The following is a 20,134-nucleotide window of genomic DNA, read 5'->3' as shown; positions in this document are numbered from 1 at the left end:
GTTGCCTGGTCAGACAAGTCACATTTCAAATTGTATGGAGCAGATGGATGTGTACGAGTATGGAGACAACCTCATGAATCCATGGACCCTGCATGTCATCAGGAGACTGCTCCAGCTGGTGGAGACACTGTAATTGTGTGAGGCGTGTGCAGTTGGAGTGATATGGGACCCCTGATAAGTCTAGATATGACTGACAGGTGACACGGTCGTAAGCTTCCTGTCTGATCACCTGTATCCTTTCAAGCCCATTGTGCTTTTTGACGGATTGGGGAGTTCAAGCAGGACAATGTGACACCCCACATGTCCAGAATTGCTACAGAGTGGCTCCAGGAAAAGTCTTCAGAGTTCAAACACTTTTGCTGTCCACCAAACTCCCCAGATATGAACATTATTGATCATATCGGGGATGCCTTGCAACATGCTGTTCAGAAGAGATCTCCATCCCCTCGTACTCTTACGGATTTATGGACAGCCGTGGAGGATTCGTGGTGTCAATTCCCTCCAGCACTACTTCAGACATTAGTCGAGTCCATGCCATGTCATGTTGCAGGACTTCTGGGTGCTTGCGGGGGTCCTACACAGTATTAGGCAGATGTACTAGTTTCTTTGGCTCTTCAGTGTATATTGCTTAATTTTTTAACCCTGTAGGTACATACTGACGGTGGATATTACTTATGCTGGCAACATTGTTTTATGTTTATTACATTTCCTGAAATTAGAAGAAGCATTAGTAACTTGTTTTGCTTTTATTTTGGAGATATTGCATATTTATAACCTTTTAATTGTCCAAGTTACACACTCGTTATGCTAGTGTGGATGTTTGACTGGGTTGCTGTATAGTAATATCAATGGAGTGTATGTTTATAGTTTTTTGTGACTTCAATGCCATTTGTGTACTACGTTTTAGACTACGATTTATATTATTTATGCAATGGAGATCATTAGAGTGCACGTGATACTATTTTGACGGGCTTGAATTATCCAATGAAGGTTTCTTCATTAAGTTTTTGTTGGTTTTGGTTTCTGTGGTCATTTGCTTTTATGTTTCATTGTATTATTGGTATCTCCCATATTCATAGGTGTTCCAGTTAGGGATATACATGATTCAGTTGCTCTGCTTGTACAAGCCACTGTAACGGTGGGCTCCCCTCGGATACACTATGTGATATGAGATATGCTCTCTCTCTCTCTCTCTCTCTCTCTCTCTCTCTCTCTCTCTCTCTCTCTGTGTGTGTGTGTGTGTGTGTGTGTGTGTGTGTGTGTGTAGCAATATATATCAGATTCTGAACTTTGTTGTTTAAGGATACCAATAGTATATTTTTGTTACGTAATTTTATGATGTGATTTATCCCCATTTTTGTCACATACTAAAAGTTCCATGACAGTTTTTTTAAAAATAGAAAACAGCACTTACCAAGTAATGACCCTAGTTCCTGCTGAAGTAGTCCCCTTGGCTATCTATACACAGTTGCCAATGTTTCTGAAAGTCTTGGAAACAACCAGGGAAATTTTCCACTGTGATGCTTGTAAGGTCATTTGTCACAGCCAGTTGGATCTGTGCGATACCTCGATGAAACTTTCCTTTCAGTCACCTTTTCACTCGCAGAAACAAGAAAAAATTGCAAGGCAAATATGGTTGATGTGGGATAGCAATAACAGAATGAGCACCCAGATACTCGGTAACAGATAACACACTGTGGGGTCTTGCATTGTCGTGCAGTGAGAAACAGTCCTCTGAATACCACTAATCAGGTTGGTGACGCTGAATTCCTCGTTACAAACATTTCAAGACTTCGATGTAAAAGGTTCAGTTCACGGTGAACTAAGCCTTAACTAACAAAGAATGCGATCTACATTGCCTTCGTTCTCGAAGGTTGTCGTTTGACTTTTTTCGACGCTGGTGATCCGGGACTCTGCAATACGACACTTCGATGCTTCGTGTGAGGGTTACACTGGTAGCACCGACTTTCATCCCCAGCAATTGCCTTGGATATAAATGAGGGATCACACGTGGCTCTACCCAGTAGTTCAGCAGAAATACTTCATCCTTCCTCTTTCTATTTGTCTGTTAGTGTATAAGGGACAAGTTTTTAATTAAGTTTCAGTTTCCCTAGGTTTTCTCGCAAAATCTTATGACACACATCACAATTCAAATTATGTTGTTCTGATATCACGTTAAATGATGGTTTTCTTGCAATAACTGCCTTACACATTTCACATCTGCCCCCCAAATGTGCTGTAGATGGGTGACCAGCCCTGGGATCACCTTGCACAGAATCCCTGCCTTCACAAAACCATTTGTGACATTCGGAAACAATTTCTTGAAAGTGCCTCACCTGCATATGGATGCTTAATCATTGTCCATGTTTCATAGGGGTTTTCATAAACTTAAGCAGAACTAAATGTTCACTCTTTGCTTACAATCACTATCCAATGTGTCACCATAACTAATATACCAAGAACCCAAACAATGTGTTGCTAAGCATAGTCTTGCCACCAGGTGAGTGAGTGCAGAAACATGGCCAAGGTCATTTCAGGGACACACACATACCAAGTAACATAAAAACAACATTTCTTTCTTTTTAGTGTTGCAAACTTGGGAAAAATAACACCTATCCTGGAGCTTTTCTGACAAAGAGAGTACCCCACTATCATGCTATGTATGTTCCCATACAGAGGCCTCAAGATGACTTACAATACAGCTGTTGGTTTCAATCTCCATTATTCAAGTAAGCTGTTATAAATCAATGCTCTAATGCACTGTTTAGATATCTGCCATAGCAGATTAGGATAAGAGACACCAAAAGTACTAAATGAGTTTTGCTCATTGGGCAGCAAAATAAAATGACGGTCAAAGTGGATAGGACGTAAAATGCAGACGGGCTATATCGAGGAAATCATTTCCGAAAAAGAGGAATATGTTAATATCTAATATAGATGTAAGTTTTAGGAAGTGGTTTCTGTCCTTTTTTTACTATCTGTGTAATGTGTAGCCATGTATGGAAGTTAAACATGAATGATAAACAGTTCAGACAAAAAGATAATAGAAGCTTTTGAAGTGTGGCGCTGCTGAAGATTAGATGGGTAGATAACACAGCTAATGAGGTGGTACTGAACAGAATTTGGGAGAAAAGGAATCTGTGGCACAACCTGACTAGAATAAGTGATTTATAGAAAGGACACATTTAGAGATATCAAGGGATCACCAACTTAGTAGTGGAGGGAAGTTGGGAGGGTAAAAATCAGAGAGAGATACCAAGAGATGAATACTGTAATCAGTTTCAGAAAGATGAGAAAGATGTAGGTTGGAGTAGTTATTCGGAGATGAAGAGGCTTGACGGAATAGAGTAGCACGGAGAGCTGCAAGAAATCAGTCTTTGGACTGCAGACAATGACAACGACAGCCTACAATGGGTGCTTCTGCCTGTTAATGTATGACTTGATACATTCCACATCCTGAAGGATCTCCAATGTGATGGGACTGACAAAATGTGATGTGTGAATGAATGACTGATATTGAACATAACAATCCAAGTTTGGAAACTATAAAATTTGTTTCCATTGACATATAGATAATTCATATCAATTCAATATTTCCATGAACTAAAAATTAATCAAATTGTATCTACCGTCTTGAATAACCCAGTATTTCTTTCCAGGTAATATGTAACAAGTTTCGTCACAATTACTATAAGCATTACAGACCTATGTTGGAAAACAAACAAACACACACACACACACACACACACACACACACACACACACACACACACACACACACAATTTTTATATATAAGTTCTGCTTATGGGCTTCTATAATCCCTACTGAAATCAGTAATCTCCTTATAAAGAACGTGACTTGGATTCGTGTTGAACAGATTATGACTGCACTTTCATACCTATTAATTCCTTCCACTGGGATGGGAGAGGCATATGTTGGGAAAGGTTAAAATAGGAAGGACAGTTCACACATACTGCAGGACTAGATGAGGGTGGCACACAAAGATGAAGCAGGGGCATCATACAGAGACAGAGAGAGAACAACTGATTTCAGGAAGGATAGGTATAAGAACAGGTTGCTGCCAGAAATGGGAACTTTTAATTTGAGGCCTTTGGGAGCAATACCAAAAGTTGAGCAGGAGTTAAGAAAAACTATGTGTGAGGTTTGTTTGGCTACAATGAGAGTACAATGTCTGTTCAAAAAATTCTGGAATGTTCATAATTTTACACCAATTGTATGTTGGAGTGAAATACGGTTGGCATCTCTGTACACACCTGTGTTTAATGTGTAACTGTCTTAAGTTTCATTGCTGTATGTCTGTTACTTATTGTTCAGTGCTGTATTGAGTAGAAATTGTTTTGCACAGTTTGTGAATTTCGACATGGCAAAGTTAGAGGAGCAACACATCTGCATTATATTTACCGTGAAACTCAAGAAAACCTTTACAGAGACACATGAAATGATGAAAGAGGCCTACAGTGACGAGTGCTTAAGCCGTACTTGGTGTTACGAATGGTTCACACTATTTAAAAATGACTGGATAGATGTTAAAGATGACCCCCATTCAGGATGACCTTCCGTGTCAGCTGACAACACGTGCCAGGAATGTCAACAAAACTATGTGTGGCAGTTGGAGATTGACTGTCCGAGAAATTGAAGAAGAATGTAATATTTCAGCTGGATCACATCATAAGATCCTGAGTTCGTCCCACGGTCCACGAGTCAAGACCGGAAAGACCTTTGCTTGCAACCTGTGAAGAGCTTTTGGATCTTGAAAATGAGAACAAGGTGTTCCTTAAGAGAACCATAACTGGTGATGAGACGTGGGTCTACAGTTATGATGTAGAGACCGAGGTCAAATTTTCACAGTGGGTTGGGAAAGGTTATCCAAGACCAAAAACAGCTTGTCAGATCAAATGTCAAAGCCATGCTGATAGTTTTCTTTGACTCTGAAGGATTAGTTCACCAATAATTTGTGCCACAGGAACATACTGTTAATCGGTGGTGCCATCGAAACACGTTTCAACACTTGTGAGAATGTGAGAGAAGGAAACACCTGAAATGTGGCGAGACAATACACGGCTCTTGCATCACGCTGACAAACCCCACATTCATTCCTGTTGGTGTGTGACTACTGTGCAAAAAACGAAATCGCTGTGCTGCCTCATCCTCCATACTCTCCAGACCTGGCCCCAGAGGACTTTCTTTTATTTCCAAAGTTGAAAATCCCATAGAAAGGACGAAGATTTGCAATGATAGATGAGAAAAAGAAACTTCCTGGCAGATTAAAACTGTGTGCTGGACCGAGACAAGAACTCGGGACCTTTGCCTTTCGCAGGCAACTGCTCTACCAACTGAGCTACCCAAGCACGACTCATGCCCCATCCTCACAGCTTTAATTCCGCCAGTACCTCGTCTCCTACCTTCCAAACTTCACAGAAGCTCTCATTCTAGAAACAACCTCCAGGCTGTGGCTAAGCCATGTCTCCACAATATCCCTTCTTCCGGGAGTGCTAGTTCTGCAAGGTTCGCAGGAGACCTTCTGTGAAGTTTGGAAGGTAGAAGACGAGGTACTGTCGGAATTAACGCTGCGGGGACGGGTCGTGTGTCGTGCTTGGGTATACCACTTGCCCGCGAAAGGCAAAGGTCCCGAGTTCGAGTCTCGGTCCGGCGCACAGTTTTAATCTGCCAGGAAGTTTCATATCAGCGCACACTCCGCTTTATAGATAAAATTTCATTCGAGAAAAAGAAAATTTGTAGATGGCATCTCGTGTGATCCAGCAAGAGGCATATCAAGACTGCTTCCGGAAATGGAAACGGCATTGGGAGCGGTGTACCAAAGGTGGAGAAGAGTATTTCAAAGGAGACCAAGTGCAATAAGTAAAAGGTAAGAATAAAAAAAAATTGCGGACAAAGTTCCAGAATTTCCTGGACAGACCTCTTAGTTTATGGAAGGAATGTAGGTACTGAAGCATAGGTTTATGGCACCTGATAAGAGATGACTTGGGCAGGTGAAAAGTAACATTTAATGAGAAAAATAGCTAGAGCAAGGTGAAGGGTTGCTGTTCACAGGTAACAGGGACACCAGAAAGAATCTCAGAGAACAACCAATAACAAGTAGCTATTAAGTAAACTATAAGTAATTGATGAAAAGTAAAGAACACTGCAAGGAAATGGGAGGAGAGATCAAAATATATAAGGAAAGCAGCAGCCAAATAAAAAAAAGCTGTTCACAGGGGAGAAAAGGCATCAAACAGGGAAACAACGCTCCTAGAAGAACAAAAAAGTGGATTGCCAAAAAATGAAGAGAGATAATTAACCTATTCAAAAATTATCAAACAGAGAAAATGAAATGTCTGTGTACGGAGAAAACGGTCATCAAACAAAGGAAAAAAGCTAATCAAAGAAAGGAAAACAGCTCACAAACAAGAAATAAAATATTGGCATGCAAGGAAAACGGCATAAAAGTAAAGAAGGCCTTGTGTTTTATTTACGGACTGTATTTGAGACCTCAATGTTGCACAGATACATGCCTTCCAGAGAGAGTGCTGATGTCGGGCGCGGAGCCCTTCTTGAGCTGGGCGGCTGCCTTCTCCGAGCTGCGCACCACCACCTGCGAGCTGACCACGATCTCCACGTCGCCGCCCTTGTCGCCCGGCGGCACCGTGCTGCTCCGGTAGTGGTGGTGGTGCTGCTGCTGGCGGTGGCCCGGGCGGCGCTGCTTCGGAGGGCAGAACTGCCCCTCGTGGGTGTGGCCCGCCGCCGTGCCCCGGTTCAGGTCCGCCCGACCGCCGACGGTGACGTTGGGGAGCGTCGGGAAGGACGTTATTGCCGGCTCCGAGTATTTCTGCGACATCGGGGCGGGCACGAATGAACCGACTGACGAGACACGTGTGAGGAAACACAGCTGTACCGTTCGTCAGAAGTTTAAGAGGGAAGTCAAATTGTGCCACGGTTTCCACCGTTACGAGTAAAATTTCTATTTAAATCTCGAGTCGGTGCACCAATTTTTATAACGCGAGCAGGCACGTGGCATACTTTGTACACGTGTAAAGAATACCTGTCTTTATGTTACCGAGGTAAAGATGTATAAGCAAAATCACAGTTTAATCCTAGTTTGATTAAACAACGATAAAATAAACTTTCACTGTATCACCCTGTTACTGCGTACAAATAGTACCTCACAGTAGTGACTCACTTGGAGCAGTAAGGAGCACAGTTGCGTCATATTCCAGCCAAACGTTTATTTGACTTCTAATTATCTCGAAGACAACTGCCTCGATGTTGGAATCTGCTGCTAACTCAGAATCTGGGGCATTTTCTTGCACAGATATAAAAGATAGCTGCACTGTTTTTGTAAAATGTGTATATATTACATTGTCAAGTTACTGTGGTTTATGTTTCGGCACGACTAGAGAGGACGACTGTGTGTCCTATCGTGAGGGACGTACAGATTCAGCACATCGATAACCGCGAGTGTACGAGAGAGATATTTTACGTGGAAAATTATGTGCGCTATAGATACTGAGATTCGTTCCAGAAGCACAGCCATATACAGGAGACAGTACCTGTACATTGATTTGTGTCAGACTGCAGCAGCAATCTTAATATTTAATTCTAGTTACACTGGTAAATATGTTCCTGGCTTCCAATATTCTTGTGAGTTTGATGATATGTAGACAACTTTGACGGTTTAACTGTCACTGCAATTTAGCGATCTGTGCAAAATAATTTTACCGCTGGAAGTCCCGTCTGCAGAAAGAAAGAAAGAAAGAAAGAAAGAAAGAAAGAAAAGGTGGATAGTGCTTCGATAGCAACGGCATCAGTAATTTGGCGGGTAAATTCGATAAGAGCCAATCGTAATGCTCGATTCATTCACATCCTTTCTGCTGGGTTATAGGGGCCTCTACATAGCAGTGGGAACGTTTGTGTGTGTTGAAAGCAGGAAGGGTAACACACGATGGACTGGGGTATCACATTATGACCGCTGGGAAGAGTGCATTCGGTGTTATTCTGCGCTACTTGCAGTTAAGGACAGTTGGACGCGTCTTTCATGCCGCGCTAGGAACAATGCGCCCTGTGCTTAAATTTTTTCTCATCTAGCTCACTGTTTATTTTATATTACTGCTACTCACTTGCATGTATGGCAACACAACTTGTCACTGTGTTAGATGAAGCAATAACAAGGGAATAGCTATGGGCTGGCAACTGTAAAACAACAATGGTACGGTAAAAGACAATGTTGTTTGGATTCGGCGCATCTTATACACAGGGTGCGCCCACTCGAGGGTTAATTCCAAACAACGGAAAGTCCAGAACGGAATAAAACTCGGCACTCCGAGACTGTGGCTACGAGTTGTGCTCGTGTGAATGTGTGTGTGTTTTCTACTTCGGGAAAAGGACTTCATCTGAAAGCTTAAATATTTTAGCAGTCTTTTTTTTTTATGCCTATCTATAACGCAATGTTTCCTCAATTATTGATTTTTGTAATGCAATAGCACAGTTTAACAGATACAATCACAACACTCTTGCCCATTTTTGTCATTCTCTGTGACAGCTGCGCTGCAAGGAACCAGTAAGCTGTGCTGTTGAATATGATTGATAAATGTGAAAAGTATCATTTGCACTGATTTGTATAATGGCTTTCACAAACAGAATTATATGTAGAATTTGATTAAAATTACTTGATAGTTGACACTTCACATGTTGGAGCTGGCTTCCTCTAATCGGAGCACTAAACGTAAGGCTCACACTGTGCGCTGAAGCTTAGCGTGACACTGCACGATACTGAATTTTGGAAGGCTGTAATTCATCATTGCGACAGTATTATTAGAGTCTGAAATATTATAATCTCATCCAGTATAATGGCGTAGTAAAGTGGTTAGCATATAAATCTGATATGTTGAAGGTCGTAGGTTCAATTCTCATCAAATGTAGTAACATATTTTTATTTCTAAATGTAATCAAAAATTTATGATTATTCTTTTTATGGCATTAACTGGTTTAAATGTGTTTTTGTTCCTAATACTTTGCTGCATCGTTGTTATCATCATTATTTGCTCTTATTTTTCTTCCTATCATACTGTCTTCGTTTGGAATCTGCCTGTGTCACTATCAGTTGATCAACGCGGCAGCTCGTGCAGCCAGTGTCAGGATAGTTTCAAGTAACCGCTGACAGTGAGAAATTAAAATTTGCTGTTAGTGCTGAAACTGAATTTTTTTGTGTCTCAAGTTTCCTTTTACCGGGTATCTTTAATCACTGTGAGCAAACTGACTGCACTTTAGTTCTGCCACAGATTTTTGAATGCCATTTTCTGGGATACATTGCACATCACAATCACGAGGACGAGTTTACGACACGAGTTCAAATTCAGGGCTACGAAACAAGTCATCTGCTGCAGTTCAGTCACTGGTCACTTAAAATCAACTGTTTACAGAGCATCTCACATTTCAATCGTGTCTCGCGGTGGCTGCTTCCGACACTGCTCTGCATTACACATTAACATCATTTGTGAACTGACACACCACATGTGTATGTCGCCTATAACTGAGCTGTAGCACGCAGCTGACGTGGCAACACTCTAGAGGCAAGAGACAGTCATCAGCTGTCAAGTAATTTTAATCAGACTATAGTGCAATAAACTGCAGCAAAACCAAAAATAAGACACCACATTTCTCATACTTCAGATTTCTTAAAGACCCTGAGATGTATACACACTGCATTACAGGACTGTTTTAGTTATCAAACTCTTGTAAGCTACAGACATCTGGTGTCGATTCATGTTTTTTCTAAGAACACAGTCTAACAAATACTGCAAGACATGATCTTTTGCAGAAGCACTTCATATAGCCACACAGTAACTAATTATTATTTATTATTTATTCTCTACATTTTGAGCCAGCTCAGTTTATGATCATTATTACAGTTGTCTGCTTAAGAGAGAACGGCCACTCAGCTGTTATGATAAAGCAATAAAACAAAACTGCCAAAAGGAACTAATTCCACAACTGTTGCTACATCAGAGTTATAAACGTCAGCCACACAAACAGCAGAATCTTCGAAACAAATGTCTTTCGGGGATAGAGATTTAACTTCCTAACTGGTACAGCTGGTAAATGACATACACAATACCAGATTCATATGGAAATGTGTGACGCACACTTCTGATGAAGTATCTGATGTACTGTAGTTTTTGTTTTATTGTTGTATATCTACAATTACCACTTTATTCATATCTGTTATGTATCTAGCAACTGTGATATGTATTTCAGCATAAAATTCAGTCATCAGTTGCATAGGCATTTTTATTTTGCTTTAATGGTTTTGTCACATTAATGTATCACCTTCAGAAGCCCACAAAATTAGGAATATTATAAACCATTATACCTTTGCTATATACTGATGTGAAGTATAATGTGTATTACAGAAACTTATTTAGTATTCATTTAGTAAATATCAGTATCTTCTTCACGATAGCATAATGCCATGACGTGTCCAAAAATGTACATATTGTATGTGATTATCGTAAACACAGATCAGGGTGTATACGTGGACAAGGAAAAAAAATACCCGAATTTTTCCCGGATTTCCCGGTTAAAAATACACTTTCTCCCGGGTGACAGTATATTTTCCCTTGTCAATCCTTTGAATGGTTACGGTTTCATTCACAGGCGTACAATTTCCCGGCACTTTAGAAAACGGAACTCAGGGAAAAAGACAGGTTTTGGAAATATCTATGATGTGCAGCAACATGTACGCTGCGTATTTTCGTATTATGAAAGTATACATTGGAATTTCACTGAACACCGCATGTTGCTTTCCGAATTGTTGAAATCGAGATTTCGATGTGCTTTTGTAAGCCGTTCATAGCTCATGTGACTTGATTTCGCCAGCCGATGACAGCGGATATTCAGAGCATAGGACACGTGATGTAGTCAGCCAACAGCAACATCACTGCTACATAGCACAAACATACAAACAGGGAAAGTTAATAGTTTAAATTAATATACATAGTGTTGCAACAAGAAAAGAAGAGCTTTCACATATAATATTGGTCTCAAGCTGCAAGAGAAGCTAAGCTTTCGCATGTACTGTTTATCTTTTTTGCACGTGTTACACTTTAAGATATATCACACAAATGTACCGGTGAAATTTTTAATAATGACATAAATGTCTGATCTTCAGGGTTCAAAATTCTTCTAAATGGCTCGTCATCAGTTGATTTTTAAATGAAAGTCAAACGCTCTGCGATTTAAGAAATTCATCGTACATTATCGCACATAGTTCAAATTATATAAAACGATAATTACTCTAAAGTAATGCCTTTCGAACTACCATATTAAAATGTGCACATTTAAAGTGCATACTTAAAGTGCACATTCATATGTCCAGATTCCCAATGAAGTAGACCTCGACCTGATATTAAGCTTTTTAGTGTGGTTTTTGGGATGTAAATTTTCTTGGAGCACCAGTACTGTATTATATCATGTTTGGTTCTCTATTATGGCATAATGCCATACGTGCTAGAAAATTAAAACGTGCACTTGAAATGCAGCGAACAGTTGAAACCAGCCAGTACTGTGGAATTAAACATTTCTTTTCAAATACATTGACTGACTCTGCGGAAAAGGTTAACAAAAGTCAATTTTTTCTAGCAAACAGACAAAAATAACTTCATTGTTCCGCAAAGCGATTAATGCTTCACTGTCAGAAAGGTGGAAATAAAACAAAATCTTAAATTAATGACACATTTCAGCATTCTGTAACTATATGAATGTGTTTTAATTCACTTGATAGCTCCCGGCCACAGATATCCGTTTTGTTTTCATTTGACGTAAGAGTAAACGAAGGGGAAACAGCAAAATCATTAAATGTAAACACGGGTCACGTGGAGACTACCCACTATAACTCAAACTGCTCTGTGCATCAGCCCTGGATCTACGACATTTGCGAACAGGGTCAATATTTAAAAAAAAAAAAAAAAAAAAAAAAAAAAAAAAAAAAAAAAAAAAATTTTCAAAATATGTTCATCTTGTAGCGCACAGCTTTCTGAAAAGTCTGAAACATAAAACATATGTATTCCAGGAAATGCAAAACATATTATTTGATCTTAAGTATGCCAAAATGCAATGCCACGCCTCTTCATATAGCATTCCTCTATCGCAAGTCACCGTATTTTGCTCTGTAGAATTGGAACGTTTATATTTTGTAATGGATTCGATCAAACTATATTCAGGAGAAGGGAAATTGAAATGTCCTGTGGTGCCTCTCCTGCACCCAGTCAGCCGGTTTGACAGCCTGCCCTCTTAAAAAAATAATCTTGCAATTAATAGCTGATGGGATTATTTGTAATCAGGAGAACAAGAACTCTTCAGAAAATTTGTACTCTTTATTGCCTATTAGCTAATTACTTGCTGTTTTGTGTGACATGAAATTAAATGTAGGATAAATAAAACTAATAAAGACAAGAGACAAGCAAGAAGTACACTTTTCTTCAATCCTTAGCACCTAGTATTTTTTTCTCTCTAATCTTGCTACAGCTTTACATGGCGTGCTTTCCTTTCTGCGAAAGAATCTATTACCTCAAAGTTCGTCAAACCTTTTGCTACATGAACAATCGAAATGTCGTTATCTAACACTGAAAAAGCTGTTAATACAAATAATACCCAAGACTGGTGTGGTTTCTCGATCTGATTACGTCTAATTTTGTCACTGTCTGCTAGATAAAACAAAATAGGCCTTTCTAATATTGCAGCAATTTTGTAACACACAACAAATAAACGAGATTGTTTTGGCACAAAAGGTCATTTTTATAACATGTCAGAATATAATTCACAAAGTTGCAATATCAGATTCCTGTAAGGCCTACTACAAGCAAAAAAGTTTATGTTAGGAAGTAGTTTCACATTTCACTCATACGCACCAGTTTCTCAAGCATTAGATCGAAAAGTAGTATTTTTATATAAATTTGGAATCTTCTTACTCTTCCATAATTTGCGTGATGTCCCCGTTTCTTCTCTTTCCTCGTTCTAACAAACAATCTTGTTATCACCAATTCTGTAGCTATTCATGCCATTGTCAAAATATGTTTGCCGATTAACTCCACTAACCCTGCCAGAATCACAGGTTTAGTTATCCTGCGATTATTCTCCGGTTAGGCGTTTTTACATGTTTGTACAACATGTTTTCCGTCTTACTTCCAAAATAAAACTTTAGCGGCTGCTAGCCGTGGACTGTACAACTGGTCCTTACTAGTGTAGTGATCTGGCCTAAAATTTCTGTCAAAATTTCATTTTCTTGGATACACCGAGAAGATAATACGTAATCTTTCTCACCTGTTATTCCTGATAGTCGCATATTTCCATTCTGGTAGTCTGAGTCTATGGATTTCACTAGTAATTATAACAACGCTGATCATTCGCAAACCCAATCAACCACATAATCAGACAGCGATTGGCATTCATCCGTTTGGCTTTACTCTGCTCAGCTCGTATAGCCCCGTCCCCTTTTGTCTGCGGAAAGTTTATTTCTAGATGTGACAAGGATTCTCCTGACAGAGACATCACGTACACTATCCAGGCATTCAAAAATCAACTTATGATTCATTCAGAAATCAAATTAAAATGTTTCAAAAATGTTCAAAAACCAACAGGGATGCGTTTCAAAATCATACGAACAATCGATAGACCAACATGCACTGGATGCTACGCGTTTTGCGAAACAAGTTTTCTTTTTCCTCAAAAATAAGAATTCGGTGCGCCCTTTTCCTGGTAGCATCTAGCTGCTTGCTGTGACTGCTTGCACAGCCAACAGCCACATTCCTGTAGCCAGAATCAGGAGAATCTACTACTCAAATGCAACTCAACTGTGCACGTGCAAGAGCCCGCTCGTAACTGCTAAAACGAATGTAATGTAAACAGTTGTGACTTCACTCTCATCGGAGGCAATTTGTTGTTTTGAAGCATTGCATAGTCTTCCTAAAGCCTTTGACACATTTTGCTGTTGGCAGATGTTTGCACGAGCACTGTGTGTCGTTGTCGTATATGGCGCATTTCCTTTGCTATTTAAGTTATTTTTGTTTTTTTCTCTCATTTATATTTTATTGTTGAAGTATTATTTTGAAGTAGTGGGATACAGTAATATCCTTTGTTGAAGTAGCGGTTCTTAGCAGTCAAAATTACAAAAAATTAACCGAAAACTAAAACAATGAAGAATTTCCAGGTTTTTTGCAGTTTTCTCCCGGATGAAAAAATTCCCAGGTTTTTCCCAGATGTTCCAGTTTTCCCGGGTCATATACACCCTGTGGGGAGCATGTAGAAGGTCACCAAATTTCACAAATACAACAATCCTGGATGCCCCATTCTAGGTGGTTATCGGGCTCTCACTGAAAGAATTTCGGACCAATTGCCTTAAATCTAGCTCTCCACATCAAAGGCATCAATCGCTTCCTTCACTGACCTCTTTACCCACTGGATCCCTACTTGTCACTGTTGATGTCACTGCTCTATACACCAATATCCCTTATGTCCATGGTCTTGCTCCTACTGAACACTACCTTTCCTCATTCCTTTCTAACTCCAAACCCAATACCTCATTCCTCAGATGCCTTACTAATTTTATCCTAACACACACCTACTTTACACACAACTACTTCTCCTTTGAAGGGAAGATGTTGCAAACAAATCTATGACACGACTGTGGGCACGCGTGTGGCACCCTCCTATGCCAACCTGTTTATGGGCCATCTACAGGAAACTTTCCTAGCCTCTCAAACCCGTGATCTGGTTCAGGTTCATTGATGGTATCTTCTCGATCTGGACTCGGGCCCAAGACGCCATATCCTCATTCCTTCACAGCCTCGACATTTGCTTTCCCATCTATTTCACCTGGTCCTCCTCAACCCAGTGTGCCACCTTCCTGGGCATTGACTACCACCTCTCTGATGGTTCCACATTAAACTTATCAACCACCAACAGTACATGCATTATGATGGCTGCCATCCATTTCACACTAAAAAGATCTCTCCCATACAGCCTGGCTATATGGGGACGGTGTATCTGCAGTGACAACAACTACCTTGCCCAGTATGCCAAGTGTCTCGCCAACGCCTTCACAAACAGGCACTATCCCCAAACCTAGTCCACAAACAGATCTCCTGTGCTATTTCCCCTCATATCCCCAATCCTCCTCCTCCTCCTACCACCACCACCACCACCACCACCACCACCACCACCACCACCACGAATTAGTCACAAAGGAATATCTCCTTCATCACTCAATAATATCCCAGACTGGAACAACTGAACCATATCCTTTATCAGAGGTTTGAATATCCTGAAACCATTCCCACCCATCCAAAAGAGGTGTTCTCTGTTACCCACCCAACCTCCACAACATCTTAGTCCATCCCTATGCCATTCCCAATCCCTTGCTAAAAGAACCATATCCCTGTAGAAGGCTCAGGTGGAAGATCTGCCAAATACACCCCATCCAGCACTTCCTATTTCAGTCTTTTCACAGGTTTGCCATACCGCTTCAGCGGCATGGCCATCTGTGAAGTAGTCGTGTCATATACTAGCTCTTCTGCAATCATTGCATACCTTTTTATATTAGTATGACTACCAACCAGCTATCGAACAGGATGAAAGACCACTGCCAAACTGTGGCCTAGAGTAAAGTAAACCCTGGGACACAAAACGTAGCTGAACGTAACATGCTCGATTTCAATGGCTGCTTCAGTACTCAAACTATCTGGATCCTCCGCTCCACCAGTAGTTTTTCTCAACTGTGCAGATGGGCATTATCTTCACAATACATTCTCTGCTCCCCTAATTATCCTGGCATCAACCTATGGTAATGTACTGTCCCCACAACCCCCACCCAACAGTTTCTCCCCCCTCTGTTGTATAACCTCCTCCTAATTCATGTCCTCACACCCTCATTGTGCTCACTCTCTGCCAAACCACCCACCACTCTTTTCCCTCCTCTCTCCTTTTTCACCCCCTCTGTCGCAACTTCCTGACGTTGCCCAAGTCTTGTTCTGCTACCTTCTACAGTAATCCCTGTACATTCCGCCAGACAGAGCTCTTCTTTCCCCACACCCATAATTTGCTATCCTTTGCCCTACTCAAGAGTGTTGCTTTGTTTCGCGCGCGCGCGCGTGTGTGTGTGTGTGTGTGTGTGTGTGTGTGTGTGTGTGTGTGTGTGTGTGTCCTTTTCTGAAGAAGGCTTTGCCAGGAAACGTCAATTGGGGGGAGGGGGGGGGGGGGGACCACACACAACATTACGTTGCCTCAGCAACTGTATTTGCCGGACATGCCCCCCCTCCCCTGCAACTTCTTTCTATTCCCAAGGCTGAAGAGAACCATGTAAGGACATCATTTTGCCTCCACTGAAGAGAGAAAAACTGAACTATTGAAGGATCCGAGCACCATGACGAAAAGGGAATTCCAGAAATGCTTCCAAGATTGGAAAAAGTGCTGGCACAAGTGTATTATAGCTGAGGGATGTTACTTTGAAGGGGACAAAAGTTGATGTTTAAAATAATGACCAAATAAAGATTCTTTCACAAAGACAAAGAAGATACCCGTTACTTTTTGATCACACATCATATATGAAAATGTTGGCAGCAAAGATCTCTCTACATTTCTTGACCGACTTACTTCAAAGTTTTTTCCACAGTAGTCTCACTTACAAACTTCCAGACACCTACAATTTTTTTTAAACTACAATGTACAGGTCTTCTGTTAAAGCTGACTGTGAGAAAGAAAATGCTGTGCTGCAGAAAAAGTGTAGTTTTGATTTCTTTTTTGAAATCTGTTTTAACTACAACAGTAGCTCATTTAAATATTAGACCAACTGTTCCTCATATATTCTTTCTCCTTACACATAAATTTATACAAAAATGGTAAACACAGCTATGTATTGTTATATTTTCTCCCTTGCAATCTGTTTTAATAGAAAAGAGAAAAGTTGCATTTATGGCTTGTTGCTTTATGATTAAAATACTACTATGCAATCTGAATCGTTGAAATTTTGTAATCGAATCAGTTTTCAGATTAAAATTATGTGAAATACTGTCACTGAAGCTACTATCCTCACAGATTCAGCAGCAGTAAAGGTCTCTCATATCTGGTTCACTAATTATCCCGACCAGCCTAACCATTCATTTTAAGTGACTTCAATTCCTAACGAGGGTTTCAAATGAATACCATTTATAAGTTGTGAAGCATTACTGGGTTTGCTATTACACAGTAAAACACTCATAACTTGCATCACAAGGAACTGGGCAGTAAGCACAAGTTAGGTGAAAAAAATGAGCAGCAAAAAAGGCCTGTGCTAATGTGTGTTATTTTACTTCTCTGAGCTACATCTGATGCACGAACATGTTATAGAGATTTCACTATATAGCCAAATACTAGAGCCATTGAAGGCAATACTCTTAGCCAGGACCCAACAGTTTACCCGTGTTAAGTGCACCTAATACCCTTGACACAGAAATGCCAATGAATTTCCATTTTTATCTGTGATCAGAAGTATTGGAAGAAACAATTTTTTCCTTGCCGATTTTTCTTGCCGATTATTAATGGTTAGCCCTGTCTGTGTCCACTGCTGAACCTGGAGCAACTTAACACATTTTTACCATGGAACATGGGCACGACCACCGGGACAGAAAGTGTGACTGTCCAAAAAGATTTGAAACAAGAACTACATTTAACGTAGTGATTAGCAAAAATACTTTCAATATTGTAGCAAGCCTCACTGTATCATTCACACATGAATAACACAAAATATCTACAACATAAATAAGGCCTTTTTCCAATGGCTTTACAGCATGCAATAAAAAAGGTATAGATGTAGCACACTAACTAAAGACTAACTAAAGACATATTTTTGTACAGGATCTAAAATATTTCAGAAAGTAAAATTTTACATTAGAAGCCGTAAAAGAAAATTTCTCCCAGACAGGAAGTATGAAACAAAGTCAATGCTTTTGCTTCACATTACATGCTACAATGGTAAACTGTCAACACTACCATATATCTCTAATGAACAGATTTCAGTTGAATCTGACAGAATAATAAGCAATTATAAAATCATATATTTTCAATATAAGGTGCTCGATCGCTGTAATGTAATTTATGCTACATGGATTTCTTTATGAGCAATTATAATTACTAGTAGATTTGTTTTTGGAGGGGGTCCATCTTGTACAAAACACAGTTTTTATCTTTTCTTCTGTTTCCCAGACATATTTCATATTTCACTGAAGTTACGGTGATATCAGTGGCTTTTTATTTTCTATCAGCCAGGAAAAATGCTCTTTACTACTTGTTTGGATATAAATTTCAGTTTTTAAGACAGTACTTACAAGCTTTAAAATAAGGTTTCCTTTCACAGTATGTCATGTGCAACCATACAGAACTTGCTCCGTGTGTGTGTGTGTGTGTGTGTGTGTGTGTGTGTGTGTTTTTCCCTTCAACTATGGCTTTTTGTATTTGATAGTTTCCTTCAATTATTAATTTCTGTGTGTGTGTTTGTGTTTGTGGTGTATGTGTGGGGGGGGGGGGGGAGGGGCAGCTGTTGCTGCATTTGAGAATATTCAAGTCAGTGCTGATGTCTGTTGGGCTGTTTTCATGTCCATAAGGTGTTCAGCAAATGTAGCTTGACAGCTGTTACTTTTCAATGCTCTTCTATGTTCTGTGCATCTGCTATTGAAGTTTCTACTTGTCTGTCCTTTATAAATTAATTTGCAGTTTTGGCTCATCAGTTGGTAAATACCCAATATGTTGTGTTTGTCTCCATCTGCACTGGTTGCCTTTAGTTTTCTGTATACTAAGTTATCTGTCCTGGAGGCTATTTTCAGTCCTTGTTTCTTGACTATGTTGCGTATTCTGTGGGTTATTTGTTGTTGTTAAGTGAGAGTGTGCCATTTCCTTGCTCAGGCGTGCCTGTGTGTTTGGAATGAGCTGTTTGTGTCTGTATGCTAGATGTCTCCTTTATTTTTGTATCATATCCATTCTCTGAAGTCATTTTTTAATTATCTGCAGTTAATTTTTGCAGCTCCCTTCAGTAAGGGGAGTTGTGTCCAGTCTGTGCAGCATAAAATAATAATGGTAATTAAAAAAAATGAGCACCCCCCCTCCCCCCCCCCCCACACACACACACACTGAGCCACACAGTGCTTTATTCGTATTAAAAAAAAAAAAAAAAAAAAAAAAAAAAAAAAAAAAAAAAAAAAAAAAAAAAAGGAGGAGGCTCTGATACCAATCGGGTTTTTTTAAAATTTAGACTTAATTAAAACTTTATTTTAATGGTCTCTCTTTTAAATTGCTTCAACCACAGTGAAAGTTCTACCATACCACATCTCAAAATCTGCAGTTCCGAGAGCCCAGAGAAATGCAAAAATGTGTCTGGAGAGTAGGTTTAGAATTTTTGGAATTTTAGTCTAGAAACGTGAAAAATGCAGTGAGCTACTTACATCTGGGTCCTTTAGGTGCAGTGCGTGGTCGATGATGTACGAGATGTCGACTGCTCCTGGGTACCTCATGAGGTAGGTGAGGCAAGCAGTGTAGTCACTGGACAGCACTGCGAGAGAAAACATGATCTTTGTTGCTGTTCCAATATTTTATGTGCAAGGGGGTCCACAGCCCACACAAATTTCTTGAATGGTAGCCATAATACTATGAGAAGGAAAGTTGCCACTCACCATATAGCCATTGCCAATTGCCATTGTCTGAAAGCTTTAAGTATGAAAATCTTTTTCTTGTGCCTATCTGCTACTCAGCATCTCCGCAATATGGTGAGTGGCAACTTTCCTTCTCATAATATAGTTACATTCCATTCTGGATTTTCCTTTGTTTGAATGGTAACTAATGTGTTAAAAATTTTTATAGTCTTGAGTGCAATAAAATATCATTACAACTTCAAGATTATCAGTTTTGGTTGACTAGCAATCGTCCTTCGAATTATGGGGGGAGGGGAGGGGGGGGGGGGGGGAGGATACAAACAGAAAATTGAAATTTTCTCACAGGTAAAAGGTGTTTTAACCTGCCAGAAAATTTCAGTCATTTATTGGAAATGCATCCTATTAAAAGTTATGAACAATGACGCATATTGTACAATACGTATTA

General features: G+C 39.9%; 1 protein-coding gene across 1 annotated transcript in view; it reads right to left on the bottom strand.

Annotated features, from left to right (window-relative positions):
- LOC126214862 (TBC1 domain family member 5) overlaps positions 1 to 20,134 on the bottom strand; it is a 159,224-nt gene that overhangs the window by 47,817 nt on the left and 91,273 nt on the right. The window contains exons 10-11 of the mRNA XM_049941499.1: positions 19,483 to 19,589; positions 6,535 to 6,848 (exon numbers count right to left, since the gene is read on the bottom strand). Coding sequence (XP_049797456.1) covers positions 6,535 to 6,848; positions 19,483 to 19,589 — 421 coding nt within the window. The remainder of the gene's footprint in view (positions 1 to 6,534; positions 6,849 to 19,482; positions 19,590 to 20,134) is intronic.

Source organism: Schistocerca nitens, chromosome 12 (genome assembly GCF_023898315.1).
Source record: "Schistocerca nitens isolate TAMUIC-IGC-003100 chromosome 12, iqSchNite1.1, whole genome shotgun sequence".
NCBI lineage: Eukaryota > Metazoa > Arthropoda > Insecta > Orthoptera > Acrididae > Schistocerca > Schistocerca nitens.
Note: the sequence above shows the minus strand (reverse complement) of the source record. Positions and strands in the feature narration are given on the sequence as shown.